The sequence below is a fragment of the Hydra vulgaris genome, chromosome 06 (assembly GCF_038396675.1).
Source record: "Hydra vulgaris chromosome 06, alternate assembly HydraT2T_AEP".
NCBI lineage: Eukaryota > Metazoa > Cnidaria > Hydrozoa > Anthoathecata > Hydridae > Hydra > Hydra vulgaris.
Genome location: NC_088925.1, coordinates 21209003 through 21227500, shown reverse-complemented (window position 1 = coordinate 21227500; position 18498 = coordinate 21209003). Strand labels below are relative to the sequence as shown.

The 18498-nt window shown below is 28.2% G+C and overlaps 1 protein-coding gene across 8 annotated transcripts in view; it reads right to left on the bottom strand.

Moving 5' to 3' along the window:
- LOC136081717 (aryl hydrocarbon receptor-like) overlaps positions 1 to 18498 on the bottom strand; it is a 125594-nt gene that overhangs the window by 27327 nt on the left and 79769 nt on the right. For all 8 annotated transcript variants that reach the window (XM_065799542.1, XM_065799544.1, XM_065799539.1 and 5 more), the window contains 3 exons: positions 15071 to 15258; positions 8289 to 8395; positions 8012 to 8153 (listed from right to left, as the gene is read on the bottom strand). In XM_065799542.1, coding sequence (XP_065655614.1) covers positions 8012 to 8153; positions 8289 to 8395; positions 15071 to 15258 — 437 coding nt within the window. The remainder of the gene's footprint in view (positions 1 to 8011; positions 8154 to 8288; positions 8396 to 15070; positions 15259 to 18498) is intronic.

The window sequence follows — 18498 nt, the reverse complement described above, 5'->3', positions numbered from 1 at the left end:
AATTACCAGTTAATGCAATAGAAACGTCTCACTATCTGCAATTCAACTCAGTAAATACAATACAAGGAGTCAAAGGAATCTTCAAACCAGGAATAGTGAGTATAAATTTATCGTTTCATTTTGTTTTTTGCTCCTTGACCAGTTGAAATTGTATTGCGTCATTCGTTGTATTTGTAGGCAGCGCAAAAAATCAATTGCTGTAATTTTTTTTATGCATTGAAAGAAATTTACTACTTATTAATTTTGCATCACTCAACACTTTCTACAATTAATATGAATTTCATGAGCGATTGACCATTTTATCATTTTAAGAAATAGCCTATGGGCCTAACGCATGTCCCATCGCACTGTGTGAACTTTATTTGTTCTTTATTTCACTTTGTAGGCGAAACATGACAACACGTAGTAAGTCGGCACTATATCTCCTGGGTGAACCAACTACTGCAGTTTCCAGCATCCGCCTTGCATCAAATGGTGAAGCACTAGGGCTTTTCTGTCATCATCATCTCAATCTTGGACTCACAACACGCCAAGCATCATCGTATGTGATTGAAGAGGTGACAAAAGTCTGGAACATTGCTCGTATTCCAACTTGCCGGAAGGATCATGCCATTGCCAAGTTGGAGCTACTGTATAAGGAATGGTCAACTCTGAAAAAGCAAAAAACACGCCAGTCGGAGTCGCATACATCAAATGAAACCCAATTTTGTGGCAAAATGAACGATCTCCTTGATATCGCTCACGCTAACGCTGTCACGATGATAAAAATCCAGGAAGATCTCGAGTTTCTTGCCGCACAGCGGGAACCTGGTCGACGAGGTTATATGGGCTCAATCGACACAGCACTGGTAGCCAAGGAAGAACGGAAGGCAAAGCGTACTGAGCTGGAAAATGCTAGAAGAAAACGAGCGAAGGACCAATGGGCTCAGGCTTCAGCCAGTGCAGTGTTGGATGAAAAAGACTACATCAGTGAAGAAGAGCGCATCGATGATGATGGTGAATTCAGTGCGCATAAGTTCTGTACTCCACCAAAAAAAAAAATAAGAGCAACGAAAAAAGTAATAACACCTCAGTTAGCTGCTGCATTAGATCGCACCAAAATGAGCGACAGGAAAGCCACTTTCGTCATTGCTGAAACTGCTCAAAGTTTGGGATATGACATCAGCGACCTCAGTATAAACCGTAGCACTATAAAGCGTGGACGTGAGAGATATCGGTCGGAAATTGCAGCAGCTTTGAAGAACAATTTGTCAAGTGATGTACCGTTGACAGTACATTGGGATGGCAAGTTAATGCAGGATCTTTGTGGCAAAGATCATGTTGACCGCCTTCCAATAATAGTTACAGGTTTTGGTGTCTGTCAGTTGTTGAAGGTAAGCAAGATGGTTGGTGGAACAGGAAAAAATCAGGCGTCAGCGGTAGTCCAAGCACTTCAAGAGTGGAGAGTCCAAGATCGTGTTATTGGAATGTGTTTCAACACAACCAGCTCAAATACTGGAATTCACATTGGGGCCTGTGTTGAAATTGAGCGAGCACTTGGCAAGGATTTGCTGTACTTGGCATGTCGCCATCATATAATGGAGCTGTTGGCCGGAGCTGCATTTACAGCAAGCCTTACCCCCTCGTCTGCCCCAGAGGTTCTGCTTTTTAAAAGATTTCAGCAGAAATGGTCCGTTTTGGATCAGACAAAGTATGAGACAGGCTCAGAGTTGGGTGAAATTCCGTACGCAGTGAAGCAGGAAACACTGGAATTTGCTCATAGCCAGTTGCTCCGTGAGTCAGTGCGAGACAACTATCGTTAACTCCTCCAGCTGTCCATCATCTTCCTCGGAGGTTCACCCAATCCTGCACGTGGAATCAACTTCATGGCACCAGGTGCCATGCATAACGCTAGATGGATGTCGAAAGTTATATACTCACTCAAAGTCTGGATGTTCCGGTCACAATTTAAGCTCACAGCATTTGAAGAGAAAGGCCTCCGTAAGATGTGCGTCTTCACAGTCATCATATATCTGAAAGCCTGGTTCACTGCACCACTGGCTGCCAGCGCTCCTCGTAATGACCTTCAACTGCTTCAGAATCTCTACAGCTACAGGCAGTTTGACGAAAAAATTGCCATAGCTACTTGCAAGAAGCTTGAACATCACTTGTGGTATCTGTCGGAATATTTAGTGGGCCTTGCTTTTTTCGATCCAAACGTTTCATCCGAGACAAATTGAAACATGGTGGATGCACTACAGTCCAAATAATCTGTTCAACCTGGTCCAAAACGAATCATTCTAAAAGCCAGCGAGTCATCGCAACACAACTTAGAGGACTTCGTAACTTCAAACACTCGTGATCTTCTCAGCAGTCTCCACATTGGTTCTGATTTCTTGTGCGCGGACCCCGAAACATGGGAAGGCAGAGATGATTACAAGCAAAGCACAACAATTGTGAACAAACTTCTGGTCACAAATGACAATGCTGAACGGGGTGTAGCCCTTGTGCAGGAGTTAAATAAACTCATAACCCATGATGAGGACCAGTTCCAATTCCTTCTGCAAGTTGTGGCCGATCACCGACGTCGCTACCCGGATTGCCTCAAGTCAACACTGCAGGCACAGACTGTCTTATAGGCCTGCTAATTTAGTCATTACTGTGGTGATTTTGAACATTGAACAATTACAACACACTACACTAGTAATACTATATCTCTACACTGCCATTACATTAACTATGAGTTACAAACACTAATAAGAATACTGTTGAACTGTCACTTCAGTCAATTACTCTTTTCGGAATAATCGTAATCGGTGTTCATGTTTGCTATACCCTATAAAAAGACAAGCTGGGCGACCTCACAACACTGACTGATTGCATAAATATTTTTTGCAGGCTCTCTTGTTACCCAAAGGAACATTTTAAAAGGGTGGGAGTTTAACATTTCAAAAAAAAATTTTTTTTATTGCTTTAAGGACCACCCTAATATATATATATATATATATATATATATATATATATATATATATATATATATATATATATATATGTATATATATATATATATATATATATATATATATATATATATATATATATATATATATATATATATATATATATATATATGTATTAGTTGATCCATTGCATAACATTGGTATCACTCCAGCTTCTGTATCCAAAGTGATTTCCTGCTTAGACTCTTTTACTTCTAATCTGAACAACATACCTGTTATAGTCTTGCAGAAGTGTTTTCCAGCATCTGTTATCCCTATTTTCAAAAATTATGGAGAGCAATCTGACTATTAAGTCGTCTAACTACTTCCCCATTAATCTTCTTACTGTCATAAGCAAGGTTTTTGATACATTAATTAACAAACACTTAATCTCTTATCTTGAATCTAATAACTTTCTGATCATCAAAATGGATTTTGAGCTTCTTGTTCTACTGCTGATTTGTTAACTGTAATAACCAATAGGTTTTATTGTGCATTAGTTAGATGTGGAGAGGTTAAGGCTATTGCTCTAAACATTTCTAAGACCTTTAATCAAGTTTGACATGCTAGTCTTCTCCATAAGCTCATTTCTTATGGTGTATCAGACAACATTTTTAAGACTATTAAATCCTTCCTTACCTATCTTAGTATAAAAGTTGCCCTCGATGGACGTGCTGTCTTCATTTCCTGCAACTTCAGGGATTCCTCAAGGTTTTATCCTTATCCTTATACTTAAATAAATTCTCACATTTAAGGTGACATTGTTTGCTGATGATACTACCATTTATTCTAGTCTTGATAAGAAACCAACACTCTCTGATTGGTTGAAGGAGGCATTTGAGCTTGAAAAGGATCTCACTTCTGCTTCAGCATGGGGCTCTTAGTGGCTGGTAAACTTTAACTTAGATAAAACTCAATTTTATTCAGCTAATCATTATGGCAATAATCTAGATCTTCCGATATTTATGAATAATAATGAACTCAATGAGTCATCTACCCTTTGCCTTTTAAGATCAACTCTTACTTTCGATCTTTCGTTGAAAGCATATATCAAATCCATTGCAAAACTAGTATCTGCTAAGGTTGGATCTGTTTATCCTGCTTGACGCTTTCTCACTCCAGATTCTATTATTTTTCTCTATAAATCCATCTTTGTATGGAATATTGTGGAACTTCAAATGATGCCTTTCTATTGAAGACAAGGTGAAAAAACGCATTTTAAACATAGTTGGAACTGCTCTTGCAGCCAAGTATCAACCTTGTCACATCTTTGTAATGTTGCTTCTCTTTTCTATAAATATAATAATAGGCACTGCTCTAAAGAGCTAGTGTCTTTTGTGCCATCTACTAAAATTCATTCCCGTGTTACATTCAATTAAATCTAATCCTTTTACTGTGACTGTTAATAAGTGCTCAGAAAATTCTTTCTTATTTAGTTTTATTCATTGAACATCAGTTCTTTGGAATTCAATACCTCACCTTTTACAATTTTTCAACATACTACAAATAAAGAATAATAAAAGAGTAAAAAAGTCATGTATGTACAGAGTATGTAAAACATGTATGTACAGAGTATGTAAAACATGTATGTACAGAGTATGTAAAACATGTATGTACAGAGTATGTAAAACATGTATGTACAGAGTATGTAAAACATGTATGTACAGAGTATGTAAAACATGTATGTACAGAGTATGTAAAACATGTATGTACAGAGTATGTAAAACATGTATGTACAGAGTATGTAAAACATGTATGTACAGAGTATGTAAAACATGTATGTACAGAGTATGTAAAACATGTATGTACAGAGTATGTAAAACATGTATGTACAGAGTATGTAAAACATGTATGTACAGAGTATGTAAAACATGTATGTACAGAGTATGTAAAACATGTATGTACAGAGTATGTAAAACATGTATGTACAGAGTATAAAACATGTATGTACAGAGTATGTAAAACATGTATGTACAGAGTATGTAAAACATGTATGTACAGAGTATGTAAAACATGTATGTACAGAGTATGTAAAACATGTATGTACAGAGTATGTAAAACATGTATGTACAGAGTATGTAAAACATGTATGTACAGAGTATGTAAAACATGTATGTACAGAGTATGTAAAACATGTATGTACAGAGTATGTAAAACATGTATGTACAGAGTATGTAAAACATGTATGTACAGAGTATGTAAAACATGTATGTACAGAGTATGTAAAACATGTATGTACAGAGTATAAAACATGTATGTACAGAGTATGTAAAACATGTATGTACAGAGTATAAAACATGTATGTACAGAGTATAAAACATGTATGTACAGAGTATAAAACATGTATGTACAGAGTATAAAACATGTATGTACAGAGTATAAAACATGTATGTACAGAGTATAAAACATGTATGTACAGAGTATGTAAAACATGTATGTACAGAGTATAAAACATGTATGTACAGAGTATAAAACATGTATTTACAGAGTATAAAACATGTATGTACAGAATATAAAACATGTATGTACAGAGTATAAAACATGTTTTAGTATTTTGAATGAATATTTGAAGTTAAAATATTTGGCTCCTTAAACTCTCAGAAGAATCTATTATTTAGAGCATTGAGGAAACAAAAAACTAACAATTTTTTTAAAATTACCCTACTTTAATCTACTTTTAGTTTTACCCAGCAGTTTTTCAATAAGGTTTAAATTAGATGAATCGCCAAGCCATGTGGAAAAAACAATTCAGACATTTTTGGAGCCATGCCTTTACAAATTTTGTTCATGGCTAGTCACCCCGTTGCAACGCTCGGAATTAGGAAAAATGAGGTCGACAATTATTTGCTGATTCTTTAAGAGGTAGGCAAATAAAATTTAATACAAAGGTCTTACCATAAAACATAGAAATGAGGTCGGCAATTTTTTGCTGACCTTAAACACTTTTAGGTGGGCAGTTAGGTCGGCATTGCTAAATGCCGACCCTAATTCCGAGGGTTGCCGTTGTGTAAAAAATTTCTAATTTTAAACATATTTAGCACATTTTTCAAAATTTCCAAATAATTTTTAATAGTAATAGATAATCCAAAAAGAATAAATAATCCAAAAAGTGGTAAAGAAGATGACTCAGTGACAGGGTTGCCATTCATTAATATAGGAATCTTGACAGTGACAATGATCAATTTTGATGATCAAAGTTGTTCAATAGTTATAAACAAACGACTAAGTGTTATAATGGCTCAAATTAAGCTTAAAGTATTTAGCTTAAAATAAGAACATAAATTTATAAATCAACATAATAATTTACAAAACATATATAGTTATTTATAATAACAAAAATATAAATAAAATAAATAATAATAATAAATATAACAATTTTTAATTTTGATTTATTCAATTTATAACACTTTGTATACTTTTATATTGTTGATGCTTTATAATATTTATATATAAACAAAATTGAAAAAAAAAAACTAAAAAAAAAAGTTAAAGTAAAATAGGGTCAAATGAAACAATTAAGTGTCTTCACTGATTTTTTATTACAAGAAAAATACTTATTTTTATTTTTAGAGAAGTTGTAGAAAGAGCTGTTTTAAAAAATGTAAAAAAGTAAAAAAATGTATTTAAAAATGTAAAAGAAGAGCTGTATTTAAAAATGTAAAAATCAAACCAAAATATTTACAGCTTTTAATTGTATTTAGTTAAAAAAAAAATTACCTTTATATTTGATATAAGTCAATTGGTAACCAAAAGAATACTTATTTTAAAAAAGCAATTAATGATATTAGTTTAAAAAAAAAAACCAACAATAAGAATTAACAATTACCAAAAAAACTATACTTTGTGATGATGTTGAGTTGTCGAGATGGTTTAGAGGATAGAGTTGCTTTGGTGTACTTAAATGACAAAAAACAATACCATTCACTATTTTGATTTATTGAAGCTTTGCCAAAAATTGATGTTGTCATTGTTGTTGGAATCACTGATATTTTTTGAATTATTTGCAAATTATTAAAAAAATAAATCATCAAATAAATTTTTGTCTCGCTTGCTTTGCTACTTTTTTGCTGTCAACATTTATCTCTCTACTAGTTCAAGTTTATAAAGACATTCCTTTTTGAATTGAGTCTTCAAACTTATTTCTATTAAGTAGTTAATTTTATTGCAATACTTAACAATTATTTATAATATAGTATATAATAAGTGCAGTACTTATTTGAAACCTACTACTTTCAGTTGTACCCAAGTTTATTTTATCAAAATAAAACAACAATTTTTAAATAACAAATTTAATTGGTGAAAAATTCAATCAAAGTTATAATTTAGTAAATAAATTTAACTAACTGAAACATTAAAAAAATGTATTTTTATTGCTTAATACTTTGAAAAACAAACAAAAACACTACTGTTAACAGTTTTTGTTGTAATATATCACAGCGATCATCAAATCATATATGTTGTATGTATAATGATAAAATTTAGGTTAAAAAAACCCATAGCCTCATGGAAGTCTGTAACACAAAATTCTTTGTTTATAAAACCATGTTGAAGCCGTTTTAAGGAAGAATAAAAATTTATAAAAATGCACACAATTTTTTTCTCAAAACTCTATATTTTTCCATGGAAACCAGTTTTTTGCCATACCCATTAATTTTGATCACCAGAAACAGTTTTTATTATCAATATTTTTTGTCATATTTTAACAATAAAATTTTGGTTTTAATTTTGAGAAAAACAAAATATATAAAAATTTATTTTTTTGTTAATTTATCTTCCCAAGGCCAAGAAGGCCACTACAGATGAGGAGGCTACTTGTGGTTATAACCCTCTCCCAACTCTATAACTCCGAAACACAAACCTTGATGAACAAGGCGGCTGCACGGAGAAACAAGTTGAGCGCGGTACTATTTGGGACGTGGTGGGAATCGAACTCGGAACCTCTCGCTTATGAAGCGAGCGCTCTACCAATGCACCATTACCTCAAATAACAGGAAAAAACAAGTAAACAAAAGAACAAATAAAAAAAAACTCACCTCATTAATCTGTTTGTAGTTACAACGTAATCTGGTTTGCCATTTGAATAATGAACTTTAGCATAACCTGACACCCAAGTTAATTTTCCTTTTTTATTCAAAAAGCGAAATGCAGCAATAGTTGACCACCCATAAACCGCCACTTAACAAAATATTTCTCACATAATTTAATATTTTTGTTAATTAAGAAACTCTTTATAAATATATAATTCATAAATTATTTTTTTATTTAAATTTTTCTTTTCTTACTAGAAATAATAATAATAAAAAAAGTTACTTTCAGTGTGTTTGCACCTCAAATGCTGGATATCTAATTGATGAACTAAAACATAACTTGACTGCCCATAGATATCATTTTGACTATATCCAAGTAATTCCTTTCCTCTAAATAAAAAAGATAATGGTTTAATAAAATTTTTATCTTTTAGATTAAATGTTAACGTAGTTTATCAATTATTGCATAATTAATGACTTAGCTTCAAAAGCTATCAAATCTTTTTACATACTCTACCATCTTGCTCAATAATTATGACTATTTCTGTTTTAAAATATTAACTGTTTGACACAAAATTTACATTAAGTCATGTCATGACATCAGTAATACATAGTAATAACATCTGTTAATGCGCTACTTAAATAATTTAGATGTTACTTTTGCTTTTGCTCTGATAATTTTTTATTCATTAAATTTTGTCATAGTATATTTTAATTTTTTTTACCTGGTTTGCAGATCAAGACTGAGTACTTTCATTCTGATACAACCACTAGAAAGATTCAAATTCACATTCAATACCATTAAAGTTTTACAACTTTTCTAAAAAATATAAACTCTGATAAAAAAAAACTTATTGTGGGTAAGGGTAGAAGTTTGTAAAACTTCTAACCTTAAAAACTTAGATGATTTGAAAAAACTTAGATGATTTGGATGGTAATCTTTCTAGTAGTTGTATCAGAATAAAAATATTCTTAAACTCCAGAACAGGTTAACCATTCAAGGTTTACAACCTCCACTTATCCTTACCCACAAATAAATTAGGAATTGTTGGGTTTGTAAATAAGAGCCATGCAAGAAACATTATATGAACCATGCAAGGTAAGCTGAATAATAGATTTTAATTTGTGATTAACTCATATTGAAAATAATTAGCAACTGAGTAGAAACTTGGGCCAGAGAAAAATTACTCAAATATAGAAAAAAATAGAAGGTAAAAGATTAGGATTTGAATGGATTGAAACATTTTTTAATATACAAACTTCATTAATGAAAAATGCTTCACTTTAAACTTTAGTGCCCAACTCCTTGCAGTTTCAGAAATATTGATGCTCAATCTCTGTTTCTTTTTCGACTTTTTCTTTCAGTTTTTTAAGTTAAACAACAAAGTTAGTTTTTCTTGGTATACATTTATTATTTTGTTTTACTCAGAAAAAATTCAGCTCAAACATTCTCTTTAATATGAACACAATTTGTCTTGGCACTATGGGCAAGTTTTGTTCCAAAAAATACCTGATAGTAGATCATTTTTTGTTTTCTGAGTTCACTGTTTTCAGGAATAGTTTTTAATGGTTGTTTATTTTTTTTCCATGCTCTATATAAGGTTACTTTCTATATATATACATATATATATATATATATATATATATATATATATATATATATATATATATATATATATATATATATATATAAATAAATATATATATATACATATATATATATAAATATATATATATATATATATATATATATATATATATATATATATATATATATATATATATATATATATATATATATATATATATATATATATATATATATATATATATATATATGTTTGTGTGCCACAAAATTTGAAATCAATTTTTGAAAGCTTTTTTCTCAACCAATTTTGCTCAAATTTTGCACACTTAATCATTTTCGATGACAATACAAGGAAATGGAAAAATTTGACCAAAAAAAGTTAATTAAGTTAACAAAAATTTAATTTGTATTTTCCCATATTTGATATGAATTGCGTATTACGTCACAAAAATCATTGATTTGCAAATTATTTGCAGTTTCGAAGACATTAAAGCGCAGCGATTCAAAACCTATTGTTTTAAGTTATTAAGTAATAAGTCTTAAGTTATTAAGTTAAAAACCTATTGTTTTAAGTTATTAAGTTAATGAGTCTTAAGTTATTAAGTTAAAAAACAAAAATTTAGTAAAAACAGTAATTTTTAAATTTAAAAAAAAAAAAAAAACAGTAATTTTTCCTTCTAACAAAAAAGATAACAAAAAAAGAATTTCTAGGCCCAATAGAATTCTGCTTGCATAAAGCATGGATTTGAAAAAAGAATTTTTTTTTGATTTACTAGTTTATGCTATCTAAGCATTATACAGGTCATTCTCACAATTATTTAAAAAAAAATTATGATAACAGACATAAAGTTTGAGTAAAGTAGTTGTTTTTTAAGCCACTAGCATAATTATAATTAATTATTATAATTATTATAATTAACTAGCATATTATAATTAACTTTAACTTATGTAATATTTGTTCAAAAGTGATGGAAGTTTATACCTAACTATTTTATAGTACATAGAATTCAAAAATGGCAAAAACCATACAAAATCAAAATTTAACTTCAAAGATTATGTCCCTTTATTTTTTACAAAACTTATAATGTTTGATAGCTGAAGGATTGTCTACACACTAAAAAAAAAAGTATAAACTTCTACTGTAGGGTAGGATATGTGAAATAAACTTAGTAAGGTATAATTTTCTACCTTTTAATTTATAAAATTATACCTTTGAAGTAGAAAATTGAATACAAAATCATTGTTTTTAATATAATACTTTTACCTTAAAAGGTAGAAAACTATACCTTACTAATGTATATCACATATCCTATCCTAAGGTAGAAATTTCAACCTTTATTTTAGAGTGTATTTAGAAATTTTCAAAGAATTGCTGTTTTAAAGTTACACTATTTTCTTCAGAATTAAAATAAATAAAATAAATACAAAGTAAAAAAATAAAAATAAAACCACAAACAGCTTATGTGAATAATATAGATATCAAGAAAGCCTCAATGATTTAAAAAAAAACTTGATTTATTACTTTACAATTGTCACTTAACTTGCTATGACTCATTACTCTACAATTGTCACATAACTTGTTGTGACCCATTTAACTCACAATGGAAAAAGAAAAAAATGTAATAATTGTAGCTACAAAAAATTTCTTGCAAAAAGTCACCAAAGTATATGCTTAATATTTAAAGTTTTTATTATTATTTATGTTTTTTTAGGAGGATGTAAGGATATTAATATTCATTTTGTCTACTTGATTTAACAAATAAGAAGAAATGTTACTAATTAGAATTTTAACTTTCCCTGGAAAATCTTTTTTATTTTAATGTAACAATTAAAATAGCAGGCAAATGCTTGAGAAAAAAGAGCTCAAAGGTCACTAAAATGTTTTATTTTCTCAAATATTAAAAAAACTTTTTAAATAATTTAATTAAGTTTTTTTAATAACAATTAATTTTAAAAGCAGTTATCCAGAGTTTTTTTAAATGGTACATTACAGAGAAGGTATCAGTATTACAGTAAGGGTATGATGCATCTAGTATGGGTCAGCTATACATATAGTATGCGTTAGCACTTACCATTAAAATTATAACTTTATGATTAGTGCATTTTAACTATGAAAAGATTATCAAAAACTTATTAAATTATTACAGCAGAGCTAACAAGAATCCTATGATAAATTGTTGTCCTTTGTTTCCAGAAGATGTTATACTAAAACCTGATGAATAATAGAAATGATGCCTGAATAAATGTAGTAGTGGGAAAAGTGCTCTCTTTGTAAAAAAGAAGTTTCTAGTTGGTCACCAACATGACCCTGATAATACCAATCTTGCATCACATGTTTTGGAGTTAATGGGTTGAGAGAGTAACAACAGCAACAACAACAACAAAAACATTAACAACAACAACAACAATAAAAACAACAACAACAAAAGAAGTTTTGGTCAAGCCATTAAACTATATTGAAGACCTCAAACATTTGATTAAGATTGGTTCAAAAAATTGGGTGATAATAGTTTTTAAGTGTAAAATTTTTGGTTATATTTAAAGTAAAGTTTATAATTTGTTTTTTTTTAAAAAGGCTCAACATTTTGTTAAAGCCATTATTTATTTAAAATAATAAAGTTAACTTTTTATCAAGCATATATAAAACTTAAAAAAGGGACACCTCTCATTTGCAACATACAAATGTTTATATTCTGATATTTACAGTTGATGGAATCTGCTGCTCTGAGAGCTACCACAGAGTTCACTACTAGAGCATTATATTCTTGGTCTACTATCGTTTTTGTTTTTAATTGTTATATATGCAATTGAACTGACTTGAACAAAAAATTTTAATTTTTTGTTCAAGTCAGTTCAATTGCATATATAAACAAATAGTTTTAAAATTTTTTCTACTAATGCCAAATATCTGCAAAAATCTGCAAAGAAAACAAAGATCCTTTACATTTTATAACAAATAGTTCATTTTTAAAAAATCCAATTCTATTGAACAAAAATTTTTTTAGAAGTTTAAGGCATATTATATAAAGTAAGACAATGTTATTTCCTCAAAACAACCACAAAGATTTGCTTCCTCAGCGACCATATTGTAAATAGATTACAAGCCTTGTGATCTAGGATTGTTACATCATAATATGTTTGGCAGTTTTGTTGACATATTTTCTACCAATTTTATTTTTTGCTGACATAAAATATGTCAGACATATTTTCTATTGACATATTTTGACATATTTTTATGTCTGAATTATTTTCTGCTGACATAAAATATGTAAGACATTTTCTATCAACATATTTTGACATAATTTTATATCTGAATTATTTGCTGTTTGATATTCTTGAAGAAAAAATCAATCTAACAAATTTATTGGGCATTTCAGCCTAATTTACAGAGTTAAGTAAAAATAGTTTAACAAATTTATTGCTTTTTTGCAATCAATTATGCTTCATAAAACTTTTATTTTAAATCCTATAAGCAAACATCTGTTGTTTCATAAAGGTCTTTTTCTGCCCTTTTTAGCGATGTATCATTTGATAGTATTGACAAAGGATTTTTAGTGATGTATCATTTGATTGTATCGACTAGTATTGATGCATCATTTGATAGTATTTGGTAGTATTGATTAGTATGGATTAGTATTGGCGATTTCCCTTATTAGAATGTAAAAATCATCTCAAGCTGAGTTATTATTACTGAAAATGGTTTTTATTAGTATGACTAAACTTAAAATTATTCTCTTGATTAAAATAATAATTAAAAAAAACATTTTTAGTTATTTTTAATTAATAGTTGATTCATTCAATAAATTATTCTCCATTTTTGACTTTAAATCGTATGGAAAACAAAAAAAAAATTATTCCAATACATATTTCACTCAAAACATTTTATGCAAGTTTATGGCAGTTAATTATGCAGTTATAATGCAATTGTCAATTATTTTATCGTTAAATAAATCATAACTATTATAAAGTATATTATTCGCAATTAGTTATAAATTATTATCGGTGAGTCTTCTTGATATGAATTTAATAAGCTGAATATAACTTTTGCAAAATATTTCAAATTCTTCAGCCTAAATGAATTTAATTTGGTACAAATTTTTTGAAATTCTGTGAACCATTTTTTTCATAGAATCTTTTGAATTCAATTTTTCATAATGAAATCTTTTTCAGGTTCAACTCAGGTTCGACTGAAAAAGTTTTTTTTTTATCATTATTTTAATCAAAAGAATAATTTCAAGTTTGACATACTAATAAAAACCACTTTCAGTAATAAAAACTCAGCTTGAGATGGTTTTTACATTCTAATAAGGGAAAGCGTCAATACTAATCAATACTAATCAATACTATCAAATACTATCAAATGATGCATCAATACTAGTCAATATTAGCCAATACTATCAAATGTACATATTACTCATAATCAATAAATAAGTCATAATTAATAGATGAGTCAATAAATGTCAATATTAGTCAATACTATCAAATGATACATCGCTAAAAGGGCAGAAAAAGACCTTTATGAAACAACAGATGTTTGCTTATAGGGTTTAAAGTAAAAGTTTTATGAAGCATAATTGATTGCAAAAACGCAACAAATTTGTTAAACTATTTTCACTTAACTCTGTAAATTAAGCTGAAATGCGCAATAAATTTGTTAGATTGATTTTTTCTTCAAGAATATCAAACAGCAAATAATTCAGATATAGAATTATGTCAAAATATGTCTATAGAAAATACATATTTTATGTTAGCAGAAAATAAGTTAGACATAAAATTATGTCAAAATATTTCGATAGAAAATATGTCTGACATATTTTATGTCAGCAGAAAATATTTCAGACATAAAATTATGTCAAAATATGTCGATAGAAAATATGAGGGACATATTTTAGTTGGCAGAAAATATGTCTCAGACATATTTGACAGAAAACAACCTTGCTTGTGATGTCAAGTATCTCAATCAAAAACAAATTATTCAGAACACATTTTTTTAAGGACCGGATTATTGCAAAAGATTGTATAAGCTTGAAGCTATATAGATAGTAAAGATTAGGAGTTCTCACTTAATAGCTCATAATACCATTGTCATAAAGCTTAGTTTATGGCAATGGTTAAATTGCCATCAAAAAAACGACCTTGATGATGACAAAAAAAAAAAGGAGAGAAATTGTTAACAAAATAGTACCTTTATATTCCTATTTTTTATATTAATTGGTTTCTCATGACAACAAATATAATACGTAAATATAATATATAACGTTAAAGAATAAAATAAAATGCAAAAGTCTTAAGAAATTATTATTAAAAAAAAAAAAAAATTTATGAACTAAAAACTTGGTCTTCTACTTACTGCATATAACAAGGATATTACACATTTTTATTCCCCCAAATTTTTTTTTTAGGGACACCCTAACATACTTATACAAACATACACACATCTACACAATTATATAATTTAATTTAGTTTTCAACTTTACCTAATATCAATGTCAACAAAAGTAAGATCCAAATTATTTTTGGTACAAAAAAGATTATTTTCCATTTGGATTTCTAACACTGACAATGTTGTAACTGCAGGAGTACATATAGAGAATAACGCATAATTAGTGGTGATTTTACTTGAGTTCGGAAACAACCGTCTTAGAGTCCCAGACATATGGAAAGGCTAAACAATAAACATAGTAAATTTTAAATGAATTTAAAAAGTTAATTAAGTTTTAAAAAATTTTTTTTGCATTAAAACAAGCTTAAAATTTTTATTAACATCAGCAAATATCTTTTTTTCTTTCAAAATATGAATTATTAAATCTATATTTATATTTGTTTATTTAAATATATTTCCATTAAATTAAATGAATGCAATTACAAAAATACTAGAAAGTAAATTGTTTGATTCTATTTTTTAAATCATTTTAATAAGCACTTTTAAATAATAAAAAGCTAAAAAAAAAAACTAATTAAAAAGTAATAATAATAACAATAAATAATAATAAAAAATTCCCATTAAAAGTATATTAAAAAAACAGAAATAAACAAGTCTAAAAAATTATTTTTATTATAGTGTCAAAATATTCCATAAATGCATGAAATTCCACATAGGTGTGGAATGTTACAGCAGCCTTTCATCAGAAAGTGACAAAAATTACACAGAAACTTCCTTATTGACCATTTCATCATTCACAGTAGTATTGTCAGGATTTGCGCATGCGCATAGGATATATTAAAATTTATGTATTTTTTGGACAAAAACCAACTTTCAGAACATCGCTTCCTTTTTACTTTACAAAGAAAATAGTTGTATGAAAAAATTATTGTAAAAGTTCCAGTTACAATTGGTTTACCATATCCAGTCAGACTTTTTTTTCAAAGTTGCCGTTTTTCAGAACCTATAGACTGTTTATTGAAAAAAAAGCTTTTGGGGTAAGTTGGCAAAATTTTCATGGGGTAATTTGGCTCATAGCATTTACTATGGAAAAAAATATAAATGTTTATAAAATTATTAATTTTTTTATAAATTTATTCTTACAAAAAAATAATTAATTTTTTTTAATTTTTTTTATCACAGATAAAATGTGGGCTACTGTTTTGGCTTTTATACGGACTAATATTTAATACCAGCTAAAAGTAACATTAAATTTTGGGATAAAATTGTTGCGAAAATTAATAGTATAAAAATTTCCGTTAATTTTGCACTTAATAGTGCATTAATAATCAATTTTATAATTTGCGCCAACTTACCCCATGGTGAAGTAAGTTAGCGCAATTTTTTTTTTTTGAAGGCCCGGAAAGGCCCCAAGAATTTTTTTTTGTAAATGAATGCAAATTTTATAAGTTACCCTAATTCATACTCTTTAAGACTACACTTTAATATTTTCAAAAAAAATGTACTGTTAGGGCTACAGAGCTCATAGAGTAAAAACCGATCAAATTGCCCCGGTCTACCCTAGTTAAGACAACCTGTAATTTTTTTTTAATATAAATTGAAGTTTATCATTATGAGCCTTCATTTCTGACAAGTCTTTTTTTATGAAACATGTAAAATAATAAAAAATTGTTAAGTGATTTTCTACTAATTTATTCACATATACACACACACACACATAGATATATATATATATATATATATATATATATATATATATATATATATATATATATATATATATATATATATATATATATATAATAACTAATAGAGCTCACTTAGATCCACTATCTGACATCATACTAAAATAGAAAGTTGCAGAAACTTCAGTATATCACATCGAGTGATGTAGGAAGAACATGCAAGAAGGTTACCACTAAATTGACTAAGAGTTTGGTTTCGGGTTTGACAAAGCTTTTTGACGTTGAGCATATTTGGGCAAGTTTTGGGTGTTGCCCAAATACAGAAGTTTTTTTATAAGCAAAAAATGTATTTTTTGAGGAAAATTGCCTTAAATTCAGCAATGTTTCTCATGTATTCTTAACAATGTATTCTTAATAAACCGCGACCCAAATTATTTTCCTAGAATAATTAAATATATATATATATATATATATATATATATATATATATATATATATATATATATATAATATATATATAAATGTATATATATATATATATATATATATATATATATATATATATATATATATATATATATATATATATATATATATTAATATATAAATATACATATACACACTAAACACGATCATATAAAGAAATGATTATACATGTCAAAACATCCTTCAGAAGAATGTACAAAAATGAACAAAAAGTTTTTTTGAATTATATATCAAAAAATTTTAATATAAGAAGCGAAAACCAAACTGTTACATATATCCTGAGCAGCTATGTTGGCCCAACGTCAATTTCACAATATAAGGTGAGAAAACCAAACTGCTACATATATCCTGAGCAGCTATGTTGGCCCAACATCAAAACAATACAAGAAATGTTAGGCAAACATTGGTTCAAGGTGCTGTGCTGCTTGGGATATACCGTATTAAAAGACTTAACTCTATAAAATAATGTATTCTAAAATTTAAAATAAAAATATTAATTGGGTATATCTCTTTTACCAAATCACAACTTGTCATATATATATATATATATATATATATATATATATATATATATATATATGTATATATATATATATATATATATATATATATATATATATATGTATATATATATATATATATATATATATATATATATATATATATATATATATATGTATGTATATATATATATATATATATATATATATATATGTATATATATATATATATATATATATATATATATATATATATATATATATATATATATATATATATATATATATATATATATATATATTGGAATGCTCAACAGCTTCATTCTATGCCCCAAGAATTAGAGCCCATCTATTTCTGTGTGATGCTATCATTGAAGCTGAAGAAAACGATGAAGATGTTGATATAATCATGATGGGGCCTTTGTCTAGAGGAGACAGAAATGATGTGGAGGACGCCAATAATGAATCATTTCAAGAAGCTGAAAATCTTCCAAAGGAAGTCTCACAAAGAGCAAGTCTGGCGAATTTTGCAAGCAGTAAGATTCAACTGATGAAAAGATACTTCAAAGACAATGAATATTTGTAAAAGATAGATTGAAGCAATTAAGTGGTATAATGGATTTTTATGTTAAATTTTCTTATAAATTAGTAATTAGGTAAATTAATCATTTATAGATGCATGGCATCCGAAGAAATAAGCTATGTAGATGACTCAGTCCTGCTGAATAATCTAAAGTCAAAACTAACAACTCCTTATATTGCCTTGACAATGCACACCAAAAGCACTAACAGGGACACCATTCATGTGGAGCATGGCACTGTTTATACACTGATATTTTACAGTTGTAAAT